Source organism: Podarcis liolepis (assembly GCF_965112155.1).
Source record: "Podarcis liolepis genome assembly, chromosome: 11".
In the NCBI taxonomy this organism is placed as follows: domain Eukaryota; kingdom Metazoa; phylum Chordata; class Lepidosauria; order Squamata; family Lacertidae; genus Podarcis; species Podarcis liolepis.
In genome coordinates, this window is record NC_139565.1 from 48,518,977 (window position 1) to 48,535,987 (window position 17,011).

At 44.8% G+C, this 17,011-nt stretch overlaps 2 protein-coding genes across 3 annotated transcripts in view; both read right to left on the reverse strand.

Moving 5' to 3' along the window:
• Nucleotides 1-4,537, reverse strand: part of IL7R (interleukin 7 receptor) — an 18,597-nt gene extending 14,060 nt beyond the window's left edge. Inside the window, exon 1 of the mRNA XM_083466131.1 lies at nt 4,199-4,537. Coding sequence (XP_083322257.1) covers nt 4,199-4,292 — 94 coding nt within the window. The 5' untranslated portion in view covers nt 4,293-4,537. The remainder of the gene's footprint in view (nt 1-4,198) is intronic.
• Nucleotides 4,538-13,491: 8,954 nt separating this feature from the next.
• Nucleotides 13,492-17,011, reverse strand: part of SPEF2 (sperm flagellar 2) — a 100,110-nt gene continuing 96,590 nt past the window's right edge. Inside the window, exons 37-38 of one of the 2 annotated variants that reach the window (XM_083465655.1) lie at nt 14,414-14,564; nt 13,492-13,728 (exon numbers count right to left, since the gene is read on the reverse strand). In XM_083465655.1, the coding sequence (XP_083321781.1) occupies nt 14,463-14,564 (102 nt within the window). In that variant the 3' untranslated portion in view covers nt 13,492-13,728; nt 14,414-14,462. The remainder of the gene's footprint in view (nt 13,729-14,413; nt 14,565-17,011) is intronic. The other variant, XM_083465656.1, reaches the window with a different exon arrangement.

The following is a 17,011-nucleotide window of genomic DNA, read 5'->3' on the forward strand; positions in this document are numbered from 1 at the left end:
GGTGGTGGGAAGCTGAGAAATATCCATTGAGATTGCAGGGGGCAAGGTTGCCCTCTGACCAGATTACCTGAATCTTGGCAGAATCACATGTTTGCCTTGAGCGTTTGCTGAGCTAACATGAAATCTTGTGTGCCGGCATCTGTGCTTAACCCTTCCCAGCCCCGCCAAATTCCATGGTATGGGGTGGCGGGAGGGGAGGGCGTTGTTAGCATCCATCATAGGCACACAGCTGGAGATGGGGATGAAATCCAGCTCGGTTCACATTTAAAGACAAGTCTACCCAATTCACTCTTTCTGCAGTCCTATCTCTTCTTAAATTTTTGTACTCTTTTTTTTTAAAAAAAGTGTGGGAAGTGCATATTTTAATAAGTACATAAATGCAATTTTTACTGCTTGCTCGCTGGAAAGGGGCTAGGCTGGGAGGTGGTGTGGATAGCTGCTTATGCACTGCCAAGAAGAAAGAAAAAAGGGCCAAGGCACTAATGTGCATTTAATTTGCATGTGCTAATTTGTATGTATAAACACTAGTTTTAAAAAATAATAATATAATTTATATCATGGGGGACTTTGTCAAAAGCCGCGCTGAAATCAAGGCACATTATGCCCACAGCCTTCCCCTGATCCACCAAACCTGTAACTCTAACAATAAAATAAATGAGATTTGTCTGGCATAACTCATTTTTTGAGGAAACCCATACCGGGTCTTTGTCATTCAAAGCAAATCTTTGTGAAAATACATCTTACCCTAGCGGGGGAAACTGGGTGCTTCCCCTGTCTGCTTGCCACCCCTTGGGGTAATTTCAAAGTGCCTCCTGTTCTTGCTTCTTATGCTTCTTTATGTTCAAACCAGACTTGGACTGGTAAATCTAAATCCCCTGACAGTCCTTCAGCTAGAGGACAATCCTCTGTTACAGCCTACCTTCGTGCCCTCCAGATGTTCTGGACTGCAATTCCCATCATCCCCAGTCAGCATGGCAGATTTCTATGGATGATGGGAATTGTAGTCTAAAACATCTGGAGGGCGCCAGCTTTGGGTAGGATGTGGGGTGCATGGCCACTTCTCTCTTAGTCAACGCGTTCCCTCTAGAAGAGGCAAGAGTAGCAAGGAAACTTTCAACAACAGATCTTTTCTCAATGACTCATTGTCCTTGCATTACACCTTTCGTTTGCATGTTTCCTAGAACGACTGCACAGCACTGTTGATCATCTTTTAATTCACAGCATTAACAAGTTCAGCACCACATGGTAAAGACGTGTGAGAGGTGTTAGGTTCCCTAACTCTAATTTAATCTGAAAGCTTTGAGAAAGGGGTGGAGAACGTGAGGCCCTTCAGGTGTGGTTGGGCTACACTTCCCATCATCCCTGACCATTGGCTAAGCTCTCCAGGGCTGAAGAGAGCTGTAGTCTGATGGGACTTTGGCTCCCACAGGGTCCCCACCTCTGGATAGGTGCTATGGTGACCAGATACAGAAAGGGACTGGGATCCTCAGAGGAAGGTGGTATTTTGGCTGAAGCAGCATAGTAAACAGGTCCCAGGTTATGACAGTGGCATTGCTTGTTAAAAGGAAGCAGGTAAGACCGCAGCCAGAGAGGTCCCTTGAGAGCTGCAGCCAGTGGGAATGGGAGAGAAAGTTTACCGTATTTATTTTTTGCATTTGAACGAGAAATAACTTAATTCGGACTTAACACAAATATCCTTCGAAAGTCTCACTTCCTTGAATTTTTCAAAGCTGATCTTCAACCAATATGCACAAAAGTGCACGTAGTAAGAAAATGTGAGCATTAAAATGCATATATTTGATAAAAATGTGCATACAGGTCATATATTATTTTAAAATGCACTGTATTAGGAAAATCTGCTTGCACAAAGTTGTGTCAAAACTGCATAGGAAAATGTGTTCATCAGGAGCACTAAAAATGCTGATGAATTTTCATGAGGATTTTTTTAAAAAAAGCAACAATGACAAATAATTGACAAATTTCTTCGGGAATATGGAGAAATCATTTTTAGAAAGGAAAAATTAGAAACAGGGCAATATCAAAGGGGATAGATTCATCCACCCATAGCTGGTACACACAACACCAGGCTAGATCAGCCTATAGTCTGACCTGGGAGCAACCGGCATCGCTTGTGCATTTGTACACTTCATGGCAAATCAAGGGCAACTCACCAGTTGCAGCATAGCATGACACACAAGAAAAGGAGGATTTGGCGTTTCAGACCAAGCTGTACCAGGACCAACAGCCTTAGCAAGGGATGAGAACATCTGCACCTCCTTGGGCCAAACTGGACATGATGTCCATCTGAATTGGGCCTAGAGTTTGCCACCAGCTTAGTTGCCCTTATGCAGCTGATGTAAAACAACAAATAGTTGGTGTGGGGCCAAGATGGATTGGGACAGCGGAGGTGGGTGGGAAGGAGATTCAAATAGGGTTGGGGAACCTGTGTCCCTCCAGTTGGGTTTATAGCTGGGGCTAATGGCAGCTGGGGTCCAATGACATTTGGTGAGCCACAGAATCCCCATCCCCAAGTTAAGCCTCCATTTCCAAACCCAATCCAGCTCAGACTCCCCTGCACTAGCTATTTTCTTGCAAAATAAATAAATAAGCGTAACAGCAATTCTTTTTGGAAATTCCACATCTAGTTTGGCCCTTTGATATAACTGTCATAGATACAAGGAGATCTGTACTCATTTGCCCCTGGTTAAAAAGCAGAGACATCACCTTGCCAACAAAGGTCCATATAGTTAAAGCTATGGTTTTCCCAGTAGTGATGTATGGAAGTGAGAGCTGGACCATCAAGAAGGCTGATCGCCGAAGAATTTATGCTTTTGAATTATGGTGCTGGAGGAGACTCTTGAGAGTCCCATGGACTGCAAGAAGATCAAACCTCTCCATTCTTAAGGAAATCAGCCCTGAGTGCTCACTGGAAGGACAGATCCTGAAGCTGAGGCTCCAATACTTTGGCCACCTCATGTGAAGAGAAGACTCCCTGGAAAAGACCCTGATGCTGGGAAAGATGGAGGGCACAAGGAGAAGGGGACGACAGAGGACAAGATGGTTGGACAGTGTTCTCGAAGCTACCAGCATGAGTTTGACCATACTGCGGGAGGCAGTGGAAGACAGGAGTGCCTGGCGTGCTCTGGTCCAGGGGGTCACGAAGAGTCGGACACAACTAAACAACAACAACAGTCTTAACAAGGATGACATGAATTCAGGTTATCAAGGAGGTTAAATAAAGTCATGGGAATTTTGGCTGCCACTAATTCTTTCCTGTGGCCCTCCAGAGCCCTATCACCCCTGAGCCTTGGCCATGTTGGCTGGAGCTAATGGGAGCTTGAGTCCAATTAAACCCGTGAGGCTGCAGGTTCCTGGCTCTTTAGAAAGGTTGGTCTGACTAGGCAGCTTTTCAGCTAGAAGGCTGGAGCTTTCTATGAATGCTTATTCATGAAGTGCTGAAGTCTGGTCTTTTCTGGCAGAACTCCAGGGTAAAACAAGTACCAGAAGGCTTGTTCACAGTTTACACTGAACACAAATGTCTCTACACATGTACCACTGTATGGGTAAAAGAGTACCCATGTTTATTAGCACAGCTTGACTTTTGTGCTGAGATTGTATATCTGCTGAATGTCAGTGTGTGAACACCCCGAAAATTATACTGTCAAGGAGGGGGAAAAACTGTGTGCCCTATTTGTTGGGGATTAGAGGGTTTTGCCCCAAATCTGACCACTCTGTGGCAGCTTGGCATAGCCAAAAATACCATTGGCAGGGCTTCCCCCCAACGGGAACTCACAGGAACTCAGTTCCAGCACCTCTCAGGTGGGTACCATTGGCATTATAAAGATAACAAGGGAGGCGTTCACGGTGAGCTCCGACACCTCTTTTTCTAGAAAAAATATTGTTACATTTTGGGTGACTGGATTCCTTTCCTTCCCAGTGGGGTGGAAGTCCAGGCCCCACCAATTAGAATGAGCAGGGGGGCCACCAAGTGGGGCAGGAATGGCATACTAGAGTGAAGTCATACACACAACCTTCTAGAGTAGGGATGGAAAAATCAATCCAGTTCCATCCACATTTAAAGGTGAACCCACCGAATTCACAGTTTCCAGCACAACATGGAAACTGAAACACTGCCATCCTCTGAATTTTGAATTTCGGAATTATTCCGCGCTTTAGAGAAAAGCATGAGATGACTCACCAGAGCCTGAATAGTCTTCCAGGCCACTTTCAGCAGCAATGGCAGGAAGGAGAATGAAGAAGAAAGCACACAGCACCGGGCTTGCAACGGCCATCCTGACTTCACATTCTTCTCTCCCCTGTTTCTGTGAGAGAGAGACAAAGGCGGAGAAACAGCTTTGCTTGCTATTTTATATCCTCGCTCTTAGAGAGAAGCCTTTGATAAGGCAAACCACAGGCGGGGGGAAACATAAACACAGAGACAAGTGGGCACAGAGCGAAACAGGAAACCAAGGAGTGTGTTCTTGTAGAGGGAAATCAGATGAAAAGATACCACCACAGTCTACAGATTCACACCCGTAGCTTTAGCATCACCTCCTGGTTCTGCACAAGAGGCAGATCATAAATTCCAGGGTCAGGACAGGAGCGGAGCTAAGTTCTGCAGCGTAGGCCAATGGATGCACTGGCAAATAAATAAATAAATAAATAGGTAGGTGCATTTAAGGGGTATTCCGGTTGATTATTTTTTTAAACACCCACATAAAATCACAGCTGCTGTGTTGCTTTGCTTTGTGTTTATGAAACCATGACAAATATTGCTTCATAAGCAAAGCAGTTTCTCCCGCTTGAACGCTCCTGTCCTCTGGTAATGAAAAGAGCATTCATTGTCCGACTGCATTGATATCTTAAGAAAGAAAGTTTAAATAGGAATAAAAAAAGGTGGTCCAAAGATGGAAAGAACATCAACAGAATCCTCAGAAACCAGACCAATATACTTCTTTCATTTTTTTTAGTTCTGTAATTAATAATAATAAATAATAACAAAAACAAACAAACAAAATATTATTATTTATACCTTGCCCACTCAGGGCAGCTCCCAACATTTTTTTTAAAAAAATATGATAAAACATCAAACATTAAAAACTTCCCAAAACAGGGCTGCCTTCAGATGTCTTCTAAAAGTCAGAGTGTTCTTTATTTCCTTGACATCTAGTGGGAGGGTGTTCCCCAGGGTGGGCGCCACTACTGAGAAGGCCCTCTGCCTGGTTCCCTGTAACCTTACTTCTTGCAGTGAGGGAACTGTCAGAAGGCCCTTGGAGCTGGACCTCAGTGTCTGGGCTGAACGATGGGGGTGGAGATGCTTCTGCAGGTATACTGGGTCGAGGCTGTTTAGGGCTTTAAAGGACAGCACCAACACTTTGAATTGTGCTTGGAAATGTACAGGGAGCCAGTGTAGGTCTTTCAGGACTGGTATTATGTGGTCTCAGCAGCCACTCCCAGTCACCAGTCTAGCTGCCACATTCTGGATTAATTGCAGTTTCCGGGTCACCTTCAAAGGTAGCCCCACATAGAGCGCATTGCAGTAGTCCAAGCAGGAGATAACTTGAGCATGCACCACTCAGGCAAGACAGTCTGCGGACAGGTGAGGGTCTCAGCCTGCATCTGAGATGGAGCTGGTAGACAGCTGCCCTGGACACAGAATTGACTTGCACCTCCATGGGCAGCTGTGAGTCCAAAATGACTCCCAGGCTGTGCACCTGGTACTTCAGGGGCAGAGTTACCCCATTCAGGACCAGGAAGTCCTCCACACCTGCCTGCCCCCTGTCCCCCCAAAACAGTACTTCTGTCTTGTCAGGATTCAACCTCAAACTTTTAGCCATCATCCATCCTCCAACTGCCTCCAGGCACTCACATAGGACCTTCACCGCCTTCACTGGTTCTGATTTAAAAGAGAGGTAGAGCTGGGCATCATCTGCATACTGATGAACACCCAGCCCAAACCCACTGATGATCTCTCCCAGTGGCTTTAGATAGATATTAAAAAGCATGGGGGAGAGGACAGAACCCTGAAGCACCCCACAAGTGAGAGCCCAGGGATCCGAACACTCATCCCCCAACACCACTTTCTGGACACGGCCCAGGAGGAAGGAGCAGAACCACTGCATAACAGTGCCCCCAGCTCCCAGCCCCTCAAGACGGTTTGGAGGATGTCATGGTTGATTGTATCAAAGGCTGCTGAGAGATCCAGCAGAACTAGGAAACAGCTTTGACCTTTGTGCCTAGCCCGCCAGAGGTCATTGACCAGTGTGACCAAGGCAATTTCAGTCCCATGATGAGACCTGAATCCTGATTAGAAGGGATCCAAATGGTCCACATCCTCCAGGTGTGCTTGTAGTTGTTCAGCAACCACCCGCTCAATCCCTTGCCCAAGAATGGAAGATTTGAGACTGGGCAATAGCCATATTGGCTGGGTCCAATTATTATTATTATTATTATTATTATTATTATTATTATTATTATTAATTTTAAGAAGTGGTTTAATGATCATCTCTTTCAGTGGGTCTGGGAAGGCTCCCTCACAGAGGGAAGCATTCACCACCCCACAGAGCCCATCACACATTCTGTTGGCTGGGGCCCACTCCCAGGCAGCCTTGACCCTCTCCCCTTAAGAACAGAATGCAAACTATACAATAAACCAGAGGTCAGCAACCTAAGGCCCATGGGCCACAAGCTGCCCACAGGGGTCGTTTAACCGGCCCATGAGCCGCTCACTCAATGAATCCCCACGGGCTGTGCTAAACTGGAACAGCGCAGTGCAGGGACTCGCTTCTGTGGTGCCGGAAATCACGTCTGCGCATGCACAGACACCGGAAACCATGTATATGCATGCGCAGATGCCGGAAATCGCATCTGCGCAGACACAGGTGCCAGAAAACTAAAACCTCAGTGCAGTGTTTACAATCAATGCAGTTTTGAAAGGTCCTGTCCACCATTTTGATTCAAAATGGCATCAAATTGTATCCAAATATAGATAAAAAACCATTCCTTCATCTCAGGAATCAGCGTGCAAAAATTATGAGATATCCAAATGCAAAGTGAACAAGCAAATTTCCAAGATGGTCTATAGTGGCCAATAACCAATCCAAGGCTGCCCAGTGAGCTCCATGACTGAGGGGTGGGGATTGAACTCTGGTTTCCCAGGTCCTGGTGTGAAACTCTAACTGATACATCACACATAAAGGTAAAGGGTAAAGGGGCCCCTGACCATTAGATCCAGTTGAGGCCAACTCTGGGGTTGCAGCGCTCATCTTGCTTTACTGGCCGAGGGAACTGGCGTACAGCTTCCGGGTCATGTGGCCAGCATGACTAAGCCGCTTCTGGCGAACCAGAGCAGCGCACAGAAACGCCGTTTACAGTCACGCCGGAGCAGTACCTGTTTATCTACTTGCACTTTGAAGTGCTTTCGAACTGCTAGGTTGGCAGGAGCAGGGACCGAGCAACGGGAGCTCACCCCGTCGCAGGGATTCGAACCGCTGACCTTCTGATCAGCAAATCCTAGGCTCTGTGACCACCTAATCACATGTAACTATAAGGTGAATCGCTGACTCCCAGAAAGGAGAGCATGAGCAGCCTAAATATGAGAAAGGAACCAAAACACTATGAGTATAAGGAGTCTGGGTGCCACCACAGAGACAGAGGACTTTCCCAAGGAAATTCTCATATATGGAAGCATCTCCTATGTCAGCTCCTATTAGGTAGTTTTGGTTCTCCATTTACTGCGTCAAGAATTGGTGGGTTTGGGGTTAGCTGCTGTCAGCCGCCCCCCCAATGTATGGTGCTCTCAGCATGGAAATCTAGATGGGCATCATTTCACAGACATTTCTTCCTGTTTTGAATTTAATACTGGTGCCCAGGGAAGGGGTTTTCCAAGCATAGGGAAACCAGTGTGGTAGATGCTCATTGCCTTTGTCTTTGGTGCAAACATGTCTGGATCTGTGATTTAGAACTGGCAGAGGATACCTCTTGCTAAGGATAACTGCTTTAACATGGCGCTTTAGTCTCTTGCAGGCGGTTCTGCTGAAATTACCCCACATGCTTAATAATGTCGCAGAGAGATGTGGTATATCGAGCAATACACATGCACAAACACACCACCCTCTTCATCTTTCCTGATGATTTAAAGGTAAAGGGACCCCTGACCATTAGGTCCAGTCGTGGCTGACTCTGGGGTTACGGCGCTCATCTCGCTTTATTGGCCAAGGAAGCCAAGCGTACAGCTTCTGGGTCATGTGGCCAGCATGACTAAGCCGCTTCTGGCGAACCAGAGCAGCACACAGAAACGCCGTTTACCTTCCCGCCGGAGAGGTACCTATTTTTCTACTTGCACTTTGACGTGCTTTCGAACTGCTAGGTTGACAGGAGCAGGGACCGAGCAACTCACCCCGTCACAGGGATTTGAACCGCCAACCTTCTGATCAGCAAGTCCTAGGCTCTGTGGTTTAACCCAGAACGCCACCCGCGTCCCAATGATTTATTCACATGCAAAAGCGAAATATGAAAACAAAGCCCATAGACTGGGTAGGAAGCTGAAGAGTGAGATAGGAAAGGAGAGATCCTGAAGACATGGGGGAGGGGAGTTGGGGGAGGAGTCTTAGGGTGATGGTGGATGAAAATAGAGAGAAACAATGGGCAGGGAGAAGAAAGGAACATAGCTGGTGAGGTGAGGTGTGCTGACTTCTGCACATTGACTTAAAATAATTCTGAAGACTCCTAGTTACCTGAAATGCCTCTAAGAAAACTGGTGCTCTCTGCCTCCCTGCCCCCTTAGCCGATGAAATGCACGCTGAGGAATGAATTCTGCTCTACATGAGAAACATATAAGCCACAGTCACTCACTTTTACCCTGCACTCGTCTGTATAATGTTGCTAATGAGCGCCAGCGGTTCTTCTGGTAAGGCAATTGTAAACAAATGTATCAACCACAGACAAGAGTGTCACATTCTGTGCGTGCACTCACACACATAAAGACACACACACACACACACACACACACACACACACACACACACACACACCTATAAGCAGTCTAAAAGCTGGGCTGGCAGAGATTAAAATTAGATTGATGTTATGGGGGATAGAGAAAAACAAGCTGTACTTTGTTTCAGATGCCCTGAAGTTTGAGAATGAAACTTTTTCAAAACTTTGATTCAATTATCTGAGGATAGTGCTACAAAGCTACACTATGCTCCATGTAGTTTTCTGATTCTCTTTTTTAGATTTAACCTGCCGCCCCTCAAACAATAACAACGCCAAAGTCGTTGTGGAAGACAGGAAGAGGGACTTTCTGCTTGCGCCATTTCCCAACTGCATGTCATTCCTCCTGGGGAAAAGATACACGGGTAAAATCCACTCCGGGAAGGCACTTTTCAATGGGAAAATAGCATATATCATTGTTTTTTGTTTTATTATTCATCAGTTGGATTTCTTATCTGCCCTTCGTCATAAGGTCCCAGGGTGTGTTACGACAATGCAAAAATTCAGTATTAAAATCAATTAAAACAATTCAGAATAGGGTGGGTCCTGAAGGAGATGAATCTCAGGTGTCAAAGGCCTGTTGTGTGCATCTTCAGCAAAGAGCATAAGCTATACAGTGATGATGCCAGACACACCTCTGCGGGGAAAGATTATTCAGTGGGATCAGAAGTACCGTACTTTTTGCACCATAACACTCACTTTTTTCCTCCTAGAAAATAAGGGGAAATGTCTGTGCGTGTTATGGAGCGAATGCCTGTGGGTGGCGGGGGGATCTGCTGCAGTCATGAGCAGAGGATCCATGGTTCCCCTTCCTTTCCTCCTCTGTGGTTACAAAGCATGGATCCACATGGATCCTCAGGATTTTTGCATTGGGCTACTCCAAACTCACTGTCAGATCACATGTCTGTGGCCACAGCATGAACCACAAAAATCATATATTCACTATTTCGTTTAGAATATTTTCCCCCTTGTTTTCCTCCTCTAAAAACTATGTGCGTGTTATGGTCTGGTGCGTGTTATAGAGTGAAAAATACGGTATATACAAGATGTCCTTCTGGCCTATAAACCTGCCATCAAGTTTAGCAGGCAGGAAAGGAGGGCTGCATAGTCAAGGAAAGGCAGCTTCTCCCCCCTCCTGCTGCGATCAGCTCCGCTCCCCCATTGTCTTCCAGAGCATGCAGAGAAACGAAGAATGTGGAACAATGAGATGGAGCCTTAGGCTGCTGGGGAAGAAACCAGGGAAGGAGCTTTAGAGAGCAATGGGAAGGTGGAGACCTTCAGTCTTGCCTCATTGGAGCCAGACCTACTGGGAAGAGTTGCTGTGATTTGTTTTGTTTCTTTGAATGAAGAGTTGACTTCATTGACATCAGGTGTTTTATTGCTGACCCTGTGCATGACTCCAGCTCCTGAGAGTGACATCAGGGGTAGAGCTCAGTCCAGCTGGCTGTAGGTGTCTGCTTCAGAATGCACTGGTGATGCCGGCCTCTGCTGCTAGTAGGATTGGGCCTTCCACTTGGTCAGCTGGTCAGCGGAGAGTGCAATCCTGGTGGCTGCATTGGTCTGGAGACCCTTTGCCCAACCCCTGATGGTCAACTTTGACAAGTGGCTGGGAACACCCAGCTTTTGGTCACCTGATGTCAGTATGATGCAAGGTGGTTGACAGGCGGATGTACCACAAACCTGTCCAAGTTGGCATGGGTGTGTGATAAAGATCTGGCCCATCATGTCAGAAAGGTTCCTTCACGTGAATTTAAGATGGGGGGAAATAAGAAACAGAGAGAAATTGAAATTCACCCATCCCTAGTAGAGTGTCAGGATCAGAACCAGGAAGATCACAGGGTTGTTGTGAGGATAAAATGTGTGTGGGGGGGGGACCATATACAGTGGTACCTCGGGTTAAGAACTTAATTCATTCTGGAGGTCCATTCTTAACATGAAATTGTTCTTAACCTGAGGTACCACTCTAGGTAATGGTGCCTCTCGCTGCCGCCTCGCCGCTGGAGCATTTCTGTTCTCATCCTGAAGCAAAGTTCTTAACCCGAGGTACTATTTCTGGGTTAGCCTGAAGCGTATGTAACCTGAAGCATCTGTAACCCAAGGTACCACTGTACAGCAACTTGAGCTCCTGGGAGGAAAGTACAGGATATAAATATAATTTAAAATAAAATAAAATAAAAACTATACATTGCTTTATAAAAATGGATTACTGCCAGTGTTAAAAGTGAGAGGACTGGTGATGGCAGAAGAAAGCAAGGAAGCGGGGAGAGCAGGAAACTTGTTTCATGCACAGCCAGAGTCAGAGGACAACAATTTCTAGTTCTATCTGATGAAAATTAGGTCATTGTATGGCTACGAACTGCCACATCGCAGCCACATTCAGAATGAGGACAACATTTATCTACCATTTCAGATCTGAATTAGGTCATCTTATGGCTGAGAATTGTTACATCCTTAGATCAAAGTAGGCCAGTCTGTACCTGTCCCGCTTTCAAGCTAGAGCAAGGAATCTAATAACATTTAAAAGAAGAGTGAAGTTCTGGTGCAAGCCTGAATTAGAGCAAAATTTAATAAAACACCAGGTCTTCTAGTTCTGGAAGTGTGTGTGGAAGGAAAAATGAGGGAGCCCAGGCCAGGTTTTTTGCTGTGGTCCTCTTGAGGAAATTGGGGTCATATTTGAACAGGAGCCTTCTGGATCAATGGCTCTTCTAGTTCAGGATTTGGGTTTCACAATGTTCAACCAGATGCCTACAGGAAGCCCATGAGGAGGATGTGAGTGCAATAACTTACTTTATATATTTTTTTGAGAAACTCTGCACAATTTGAAGGCAATGAGAGGTGTCACTTCCAGCATTTCTAATTTGATGATTTAAAGCAAATATGAGTGTGGTGAAGTTCTGAAGATGGCCTGGGAGTTTTGGCTTAGGGGTACAGCTGAATGAAGCAGAATGGAGAACAATGTGGTTTCTGCCCCAATTTAAAGCCATAAATGACAAACCATGGGGCGAAATCCAATGGTATCCATCTATCATCTGAATGGACACTGAATGGATTCATTTAGTCTGAACCAATCCGTTCTGAGCTTGGGTGAGAGTTCTCCCATAAGTACCCACAGTAAAATAAAAAGCTGTTGGACATACAAAGAAAATTGCATTAAAAAACAACAACCCATGAGGATAAATATAACCTTCTGAATTTGATCTTCACCTTTGAAACAAAAAGAGAATCACAGGGCTGGGCCAAATCAGCAAGACGATTACCAAATCATTGCAAAAACAGATACTTTTCTCATTTAAACACTGAAGATGGAGGAAAGCTGGGCTCAGGGGACAAGCTGGGCTCAAAAACACAGAACACACACATGGATGATGTGAGTTTTAATATCCGTCTGTTATGCGCAAAGTGCGGCTGACCCAACAACCAAGGCAAGCAGTTTGGTTTCACCCTTCCACTCTCCACAAGTGCGGCCTACCTCCGAGAAACCACTTTTGTGGTTTTTCTGGCACCTTTTGGATAAAAACTAAAGGTTATGGTATTTTAGACTACTGGGTGGTCCTAAGTGAATACCTCCCCCCTCCCCTTCTTCATTTTGACTGTAGCAGAAAGACATGGCTTCAGGCACCAGGCCTGTTGGCAGACCAACTCTGTGTTACAAAGATGTTTGCAAACATGGCATGTGCACTGGCAACATTAACCTCACCATGTGGGAATCCCTTGCAGATGACCACAGTGCCTGGAGAAAGTAAGTCAGGTTGTGCGTCTATAGCAATGACCAGAGGAGGAATGACTGCTGGGAGGACCGTAGAGAAGAAACGCCATGGCGCATCTGCAGCAACACAAGCGGATGCCTTCATCTGCCCCAGCCGCAACAAAACATGTCTCTCCTGCACTCCACAACCACAACAGGTGCTGCAACCATCCAACAGCTTGACCTCATCTACAAAGGCGTCCTCCTCCATTGTCTCCTGAGACAGACAGATGCCAACTGGTAGGACAGAGGTGCTTTTTCACTAGTGGCATCGGTGTTGTGAAATGCTACCCCATTGGTATTGGCAGTGTGCTGGCACAGCTGTTCAGACAAGCATTCCCTTGATCTCTGGGCTTGAGCCTCCTGTTTTAATTGCTTTTTTGGGCAACTGTTTTAAATATTATACTGTTTTAGCTGGCATGTTTATTGTACTTTTTGATAAATTTGAATGTTTATTTTAACGTTTTGATGAAATCGTTTCACTGGGTGGCTATATATTTAAAATTGTTCTTACGCTTTTAATGGCAACCAACCCAGTGGTATATAAATCAATAACTATTACTCTTACGAATACTAGTGACTCATTAGGAAGCCAGGCTTCCTTGCAGCTCCCCCACCAATAATAATAATAATAATAACAATAATTTTTATTTATATCCCGCCAAAGCTGGGCTGACCTGGGTTTTTATCACTGCATAACATGTGAAATGGCTTTGGCCCTGAGTGTTTAAGATCACGTTAGCATTGTATTGTTATTGTTGAAATAGACTTTTATTTAAAATAGAGTGAACACAAAACATTACTATGCTAATTGAAGTAAAGAGTTCCACAACGGAGCAAGGATCAACCCTCAAAATTCAGGAAAGCATTTGGAAATGCTTTTGTTGTATTAGAGAGCCTCCCCACCCCATAATATTTTAACTTGGGATGACAGCGGTATCTCCATCACTTGGATGTGCTTGGTCCGCTGTCTGCAGCATCAATTTAAAATCCTACAGGAATAAGAAAAGAATAAGTTAGAAGGAAGTCGCTATACAGCCAGCTGACTGCTGAAGGTTACTGAAGTAGGGTCCTCTTAATCAGCAATCAAAAATAGACATGTTGATCTACATAAATAATAGATAATACTTAACACTCAGGGTAATACTTAACTAATACTTAACCCTCAGGCGAATACTTAACTAATGGAAAACTAGCAAAAAACTTTCCTCTATGGTAGGAAACTTAGCACTGGAGTAAGGATCCCTCGAATACACCTAAGAGGTATTTGAAAACTTTTCAAATAATGCTAGCAACATATAATTTATTAAAGGAACATGGCTGCACCCCCTTTTACAAAATTAGAAGTATCAACATTCTCTATTACCAAAAATGATTTGGGTAATACAGAATGGTTATTGGTACACAATTATACACACATACCGTGGTACCCCCAAGGACGCAAATCACCTTACTCCAAATACTATGTAAAGGCTTACAACTAGAAAAGTAGTTATGAATCAGAGTTATAAGATTCTATTTTATCTAGCTTCTATGTTACCTGAATTCCAAACCAACATGCATTTCCTCCACCAATAATATTAATTTCACGATGTCACAATTTTGTAACGTCACGATGTCGAAACAAAACAAAACAGAAACAGGCTGTCGTGTGCAACAACCAGCCAATAACTCTACCTTTGTTAGTTCATATTTTAGAAGTTGTTACTTGTGAGGGTAAATCCTATTATTTGCCCCCTTTGAGCACAGCCATCAGTGCGCTCCATCTGCTCCACTTTGCCAGATTGAGCTTGGGCCATGTGGGCATTCCAGTTGGCCCGTAAATTGTCTGTAAAAAAACAAACAGGTAAACGAAAGGAAAAAAACCAACCAACCAAAACTCCTCCTGGGGGTGGTAGTTGCTGGATCCAACCACTTTCTCTGGGTGCAGAACCAAAGGCTCACCTGATGAGCGCAGGGTGGGCTCCAGTGGAGAACTGCACAGGCCAATAAAATAATAATAATGCACATGAATCACAGAAGGGGGTGGCCACAAAGGTGGCGGGATGGACAGTGGAGAAGGAGCCTGGCCTGGAGCATGAGGTCAAGCTCCATTGCTGGGCGCTGGGAGGCCTGGCCTGCCAATCAGGTTGGTGTGGGTTTGAAAATTCAAGGGGGAGGCTGAGTAGGAAGAGGCAAAGGATGCAGCAGGCTGGCTTGTGTGTCAGGAGCCATATTCATGGAATGGGGAGGGAAGGGATGTAGGCTTGGATCTTGGGAACGGAAAGGGAAACGACTGCTCTATGAGGGCTGCAGCACTGCCTCTGCCTGGGTATTATTATTATTATTATTATTATTATTATTATTATCATCATCATCATCATCTTACTACAAAAAATCTAAAGGAATATTCTTAGAGAACCTGTTCAACTTACACCCCAGCTGGCGCTATTATCAATATTTGACAGTAGAAATGAGAAAATAAAACTGAAGGGACTATTATTATTATTATTAGTGCCTTTGGAATGAACTACCATGTTTCAGAAGTGGAAGAACCAACACTGGAAAAGGGTGGACTAACATCAGGAATATAGCTATACAGGGAAATGCTTACATGGCACGTAAGACTTTTGTCTGGTAGGACTAAGCCAGAAGCCTTTTGGGCAGTTTGGCGAGATATTTTTGAAGTTATTAATAGGGCACGGCTGCCACACTCCTTGACAGCATATATGGAATATGTGAAAATGATATGGTTTTTGCAGAGCTATATTGATGCACACCCCTTTCCCCTTCTTTTTAGCTCATTTCCTGCATTTGTTTTCCTCTTGTGAAGTATAAGATATACTAGTCACTTATATTATTTATATCTACTATCCATCAATATGTGATTCAACAGTTCTCCCTATTGTGTTTTGTTTTCTAAACTATGTGCAAAATTAAAGAAAAGTCTTGAAGCAACTTACAATTGTAAAAAGAAAAGAAAAGCATACACCCACAAGAATGGAAAACAAACACCCAAAGGCATAAAACAACATTACTGACTGTAAGTGCTCATCCCACAATATTATAAACAAGGATAAATGCTACCCTACCCTGAATGATGAACACCAAACAGGCAGTGTCATCATAGAATATGATCCCAGTGAAGTGGGGGGGGGGATGTCCTGGGTAAACAGGAACGTCTCAGCCTGGGGCCTGGAAGTTGATAATGATGGTGCCAGGAATACTTTTCTGGGGAGAGGATCCCACAGTGGAGGAGCCACCACTGAAAAGGCCCGTTCACGTGTTGCCGTTCTCCATAACTCGTTGGAGGGGGCACACCAAAAGGCAAGGTCTAGGTATAAACTGGAGGCTGTCCACCTGTCCCTAGTACTGTGCACCTTGAGTTGCTGGCAAGGGGCAAGAACCACTTGCTGCTTTATCTCAGGGAGCAAAATGTGTTGGGCAAGCCCTGAAAAGAGAGGGTGGCTTTGTGGATGCAAGAGCAAAGGGAAAGAGCAGAGGAAGAGGGGCGTGGATGTCTCTGGGTGACAAATCGAAAGCTCCGGAGTATATTGTAAACTGATGCACATCAAAGGGAGAGTGAGTGGAGCAGAAAGAACTGGGCATGTGAACTGTGTGCGTGTGTTTGTCATGCAGCACCACAGAAATTTGCTAGAAATGATACAAAAGAGTACAACTGATTTCTTACTAACCCTTCATCAGATGTGTGCCCCGGGCAAGCTTATCGCCCAGGCTATTTTGCACACCAGTATCTATTAACGGGCAGGAGTACCTTTACCTTTACCTTTATCTACTAATCAGTACCTGCCTAAGAAGTTCTACTTCTGACACACAGAAAGAACAGAACAGTGAATGCTCTCTCTCTCTCTCTTTCTTTTTCAAGGTTGTGACTCAGAACTGAGAGGAATTGATTTCAAAGAAAAATGCCACTTCAAGGAACTGCTCCTTATGAATGAGGAATTGCAACAACCTTCAGAGTGACTCACAGCTCCCAGAAGGAAGGGATTAAGAAATTTCCACGAAATCTGTTGTTTCTCCCCACTCAGCTCCAGGGAACCCTGGGGATACTTGGAGGGCTTATCAGGAGTGCCTCAATGTTCAGCAGTAAGAGAACACGCTTCCCTGAGTTGTATCTCCGTATCAAGATGAAAGCAATATCATTAAAAGAAGAGTGATGCCATTAACCAAGAGCTGAAATAGAACTATCTATTGTATTCAAAGTTAGCCCTGCTCAGAGTGGACCCATTCAAATTAATGTCCACAACTAGTTTAAGTTCCTTAATTTCAACAGAT